General features: G+C 36.1%; 1 protein-coding gene and 1 pseudogene across 1 annotated transcript; one reads left to right on the top strand and one right to left on the bottom strand.

The window, feature by feature from the left end:
• Positions 1-288: 288 nt before the first annotated feature.
• Positions 289-1,421, top strand: LOC114753276 (LOB domain-containing protein 22-like). Its single transcript, XM_028941949.1, has 2 exons — positions 289-1,043; positions 1,292-1,421. Exons 1-2 carry the CDS (start codon positions 289-291, stop codon positions 1,419-1,421), a joined length of 885 nt encoding a protein of 294 aa, XP_028797782.1.
• A 2,845-nt stretch (positions 1,422-4,266) lies between these two features.
• On the bottom strand, positions 4,267-5,200 carry LOC114753278 (NDR1/HIN1-like protein 13; annotated as a pseudogene).
• Positions 5,201-5,661: the final 461 nt, after the last annotated feature.

The following is a 5,661-nucleotide window of genomic DNA, read 5'->3' as shown; positions in this document are numbered from 1 at the left end:
ATAATAAATTAATAATTCTAGCTAGTAACTAAATATAACCCCAAAAAGAAATTTGATTCCATAGTTATATTATTATAATGAAGAAAATTAATACTTAGGAAAAATGAAGTGATATATATGTGTGTGTCCATGTTTTCCTAACATTTCTCTGCATCTCCCACTCCCACTTTCCCAACTTTCTTTCCGTTAAACAGAGCCCAGAAATTTTAGGAGAGATCTGGTGGCCTGCAACCTCTCCTCCGCCGGAGACGCTTTCTCTTACCTTTTCCCGTTGCCACTGCCATTGCCATGAACCTCTCTCACAACAACAACAACAACGTTAACCCTAACAACAGCAATAATCAGGCTTGTGCTGCTTGTAAATATCGACGTAGAAAGTGTGCTCCTGATTGCATTCTCGCACCTTATTTCCCTCACGATCGCCAACGTCAATTCCTCAACGCCCATAAATTGTTCGGCGTCCGAAACATCACCAAAATCATCGAAAACCTCAACCCTCGCGACAAAGACAACGCCATGCGAACCATCATTTATCAATCCGACATGCGAGCTAATGATCCTGTCGGAGGTTGTTACAGGTACCTCCAGGAGCTTCAAGCTCAGGTCCAATACCATCAAGCTGAACTCGATCTTGTTCTTCAACACCTCGCTGTTTTTCGATCCCAAGCTCATCATCATCAGGAAGCTATCGATATTAATAACGATGCCGATCATTTGAATCTGTGCAACCCTAATAATATTAGTCATTATCAGTTGGCTCAACAAGATCCGTATCTGATGGTTCAGGAACAACATCATCATCATCATCAAAACAATAATGGTGTTGCTTTGCAGCATCAGGACGATGTTAATTCTTGGGCCATGCAGGAATCCATAACCTTGTCGTTTCACGACAAGAACGGCGACGATGAGAGTGGTGGCGGTTATGTCGGCGATGAATTGTACAACAATGATCAGAAACCTTCGTCGTGTATGCTTGACAACATTAATTGTGAGGAAAGGAACGAGATTGGTTTTGAACCTGAGGAATTAGTGGAACGGAGGTTTGTTTTTCATATATATATATATATATATATATATTTATGTATATTTTAATTATCGTAGCAAATTATAAGGATTCATCAATTTATTTACTGCACTATATGGATTCATCATCCATTATTGTGATGATATTATTATGTGTTTGTTTACTTGTGTATATCATATTATTACGTAAACTTGAATTTGTTTTTAACGTGATAAAGTTTGTCTTCTTCTTTTTCTTTTTTTTCTTTTTTACTGTTACGTGCAGTGATGAGGCGATCTTGTTCAAGATGGAAAATGCAGATGTAAATGAAGAGGTTAATTGCATTCAACAAGTTCAAGATCATGATCTAAAAGGTGCTGCAACCTTGTTCACCCTCACAAATTGCACTAGCTGATGGGAAATTATATATCTTACTTCAGGTTTCAATTTTGGCACAATTTTGTTTAAGATCATAGGAAGCAACAAAGCTTAGAAGGTGCTATAGTACATCTTGTAGAGAATTAAGCGTTATTTTTTTAATTAGTTCTTATTTCTATAGAATCAATAACATTATATGCCCTCCAACATGACAGATTCTTTAAAAGTTATTGGAAGTTTTGTTAGGTGATCGAATTCAGTGGGCAAAGTTAGATATATGCTCAGTTTTTCAATGTAAAATGAGACTTTTATTTAACATATATTTCTCTATAAATTTAATTTGACTTATTATTTGAAATGTGGGTGAATCTCTAGATAATGTGCGCCCGCTGAATTAGATGAATTTTTGATATTGATATGTAGTGCAGCGTTGTTCTAAGAGTCTGAGGAAAAAAACTTTCATTAAGTTCATCATCAACACCACAGTAATAAAATAAATATCAACAAAGCCAGCAGAAGCTTAAATAATTCTTCTTCTTCCTTTAATTCTTCTCACATATATGAATTGCACATGGTTTTTCTTTAGGCAGCATAACAGTGTGACTGTTGTGTTACAAAAATATAATACTGATGCACGAACCTATAGTTTAGATAAATCAAAGTTTGATTTGCTTAACAGTAAGGCTACAAATAAATCTTAAAGTTTTCTTAACATAGAAAAGAACCAGAAAGGCATACTTAATCCGTAGAAAAACTATGACTGGAGAAGGAAAATCATATCCCTGCTGTCTGCTTGTAGTAGAAGTTGTTTGTGTGTGTGTGTGTGTGTGTGTAGGCGTTCGCGCACACTGGCGGCCGACAGCAACATATATATCTGCAACTTTTGTGTATGCTCTAGTCAAAAACTTTTGCGTGTGTGAGAGAATTAACATTAACTTCAATTCGGACAAGTTAATTAAGCTCATGTCATGGTATCAAAATAAACAATATAGCTACAGCTTTTAAGGAAATGATGAAGGCATGGAAGAACTGAGACGATAGCATAAACGTGAAGTTGTCTGGCTTCATCTCATCATCAAAAGTTCTTGAACCAAATTCTCACCAAGCCCATGCATATATAATTCTCCGCTGTGCATTTCATATGATCAAATACTAAATCCCCTTCCTTGATAATAACCCCACATTTCATATACACACTAATGAAACGGTAACCATGGATTTGCCTAACAACGTTCTGAGTTTCAAACTCTGCACAAACTCATCATGAAATGCTAGCTGGAGAGTGGAGATTGTCACAGAGTATGATAGTACTTGACCATTACATTGGCCAGGTGCATTTTCCTAATTAATAACAATTTTTCGTCCAACGTACAGCAATCAACAGACAAATTAAATGTGGTAGATGGATTACAGATTTCACCAAAAAAATTTTAAGAGATCGATGTTGACAAGCCATAACGGGTAGAGTGAGTCGGTGAAAGCTTTTAAACTTGATTGATGAGCTAGTGAGGGCATTCAAGTGACCACCATCAGATCAAAACACTTTAAGATAAGGAAAATTTTGATGCATGAATCGACTGTATAACTCGAGAACGTGTTTTCAAGGGGGGAAAAAACTTTTATATATATATATATTATATTGCTAGCTCCCCATGAACATGATGTTAATGTTGACTATAGGATGATGGAATTTCTTCCCTTTATGTATGAATCCGGTATGTGCATGCATAATAATGAGCCTAATATATTGATGAGCCCTAGACAATTTAACGCCATGGCATTATATTGCAGTGTTGATGCTAGTGTTATGAACACTTAAATATAAGATTTCAAGTTTAAACTTGAGTGAAATAAGAAAATAGCTTTGAAAGAGCTATCCAAATTTAAGGCAAGATAATGCTTGAAATGAAATATCAATATCAAATATCAAATGTGGTATACATAATTATACAAGGTACAATATAATCGTAAGTTAGTCCCTCAAAGAGTAAAATAGTTTAGATTTTTATTAAGTTATACGAATTACCCTCAACCCAAATGAAACTAAAGAAGAACCACTTGGATTTACTTTTTGTAAGAAGCTCCATCACATCATTTATCGAAAAAAGAGTAAGGATGCTCCCTTGGAAGTAATTGTACGTAGCCAAGAGGAGAGGTATGTTTTGTTTATAAATATTTATTGATTGGTAGAAGAGAACACTTTGAATTTGATATCCCCCTACTTAAATCATTATTATACTACTTTTTAAACGCCAAATTAAACTTGTTGCTACCTACCATTAACTCCCAAGCAACAACTCATTAATGATTTAATCATATCTTATCATCTTTTTGAGCAAGCATCATCATTATCAATCTAGTTGTATGAAAACTACTGTTAATTGGTGGTTTGAGCTACGCGACAAATTACATTCGACATCATTAGTATAAACTGTGGTTCCTATAGCTGAACCAAAAAAATTAAAATGTACATAATAAACTCATATTAAATTAATTTGTATCACAAAAAAAAAACCAACCAAATAAAACATATCAAAATAGACTCATTAGAAACATATCTTATAACTAGGATGGGTATGAGTAAAATATCTTAGAATATTATTTTCTTGCATTAAAAACACATAGATATTTATAGCTTATGTTGATTCATTTCGATAATATATTTCAATCATAAATATATAATACAACTTATTTAAAACTTTATATAAAGTATGGGATTAAGATTCTGGTCGAATTACATAGCGTATTTATCACAATTGACCTTAAATATTATGCGCTTATAATATTGTAATTAAAAAATTAATAGTATATTGATTTATTCAATAATAAATTGTAATGAGTCAAATTATATCCGCGCCATAAACAAAAGATTAACCCATCCTTCAAATCTTGTAATAATATACTGTTAAATATTCATACAAGCAGGATTGAATACAGAAAGCGTCAGCTTTAATTGGGGCAAAAATAAAACGTGAAAAAGAAAAGAAGATTTAAAAAATAGTACTTTTCTTTTCTTTTCTTTTTTTAAAAAAAGAAAAATAGAAGTCTTCACCGATGCACCATTTCCAAATCTTGAACCTAACGTGAACCTTGCATTTGGCGCCAGAAGTCGCTGCCATTGCCGGTTTCTTACCGGCGGCCGGAACCGTAACCCTGATTCCTTCACAAGATACCGTAGTCCAACCTTGGGTGTCTTCAACCTTCCCGCCTTCGCCTTCACCTTCGTGTCCAAATTCACCCTCATGTCCAACCCATTTTCTCTCTGCAAATCAGCCTTCAGTCGGCTAGCAGATTCACCGTCCAGTACTGCACCATTGCTCGTAATCAAAGCCCTCAAGAGCGTCGTGTTCTTCTTGCCGTGCTCGAATGACGGCATTCTCCCGTCGCCGACGCTGACGTTCCAGAGATTACGGAAATTGAGATCCGTTCGAACTGGAAGGCGATTTTCTTGTTAGGGTTTGTAGCGGTGATATTGAGTTCGAATCTGGAGTTAAGTGAAGAGGAGGAAGTCATGTTGAGGTATGAGAGTTTGAAGGAGTCGACGGTGAAGGAAGGGCTGTGAGGTCGATAAAGGAGGTAGAGAACGATGCCAGCAACGCCGGTGAGGAATAGGAGGATGAGAATGACGAGGAGGAACCAGAAGCAGAAGGTGCAGCAGCGTCTGCGGTGGCTCTGACGGTGGTACAGGTAGGGCTGAGGACGGTAGGCAGGTCGAGTGGCGCCGTAGAGCTGGGCTTTTGTGGCAGGAAAAGATGGCCTAGCTCGGCCGTAAACTGCAGTGGCAGGCTTCGCCGAAGGGTAGACCCTGTCCGCCATGGTGATCGGAGGAGTGGCTGGAATCGGCAAATGCAGAGAAGAATGAGTGATTATAGTTTTGAGAATTAAGAAAGAAGGGGGCTTATGAGTGTGGTTTTGTGGGATTATATTTAATAGAGAGAAGGTTAAGAACAACTGATTCTTGTTAATTAGTCACAGGATTAAGTATATAATTTTATTCTGATACTCAACTCATCAGTTCTTGGCCAATAACAAAACAGTGATGTGGGAGGTGGTTGGGGCCGTTATAGTTAAATTTAGGATTTTTAAGTGCTCAAAATTAAGTTATTGGATCAACTTTTGAATTTGGATGAAATAAAATCTATTGAAAGATGGTAAAATTAACTTCACTTTAAATCATATTTTAGGATTTAAAGTTAAAATGTTTTTACTCCCTGCATGGTCATTTGTTTCTTATAAGGAGTTTTGGAGCAAGTATTTAATGGCTTGACTTTGTTTAA

Source organism: Neltuma alba, unplaced genomic scaffold (genome assembly GCF_004799145.2).
Source record: "Neltuma alba isolate B1F8T4 unplaced genomic scaffold, ASM479914v2 tig00007828_pilon, whole genome shotgun sequence".
In the NCBI taxonomy this organism is placed as follows: domain Eukaryota; kingdom Viridiplantae; phylum Streptophyta; class Magnoliopsida; order Fabales; family Fabaceae; genus Neltuma; species Neltuma alba.
The sequence above is the reverse complement of the archived record's forward strand: the minus strand, read 5'-3'. Positions and strand labels throughout refer to the sequence as shown.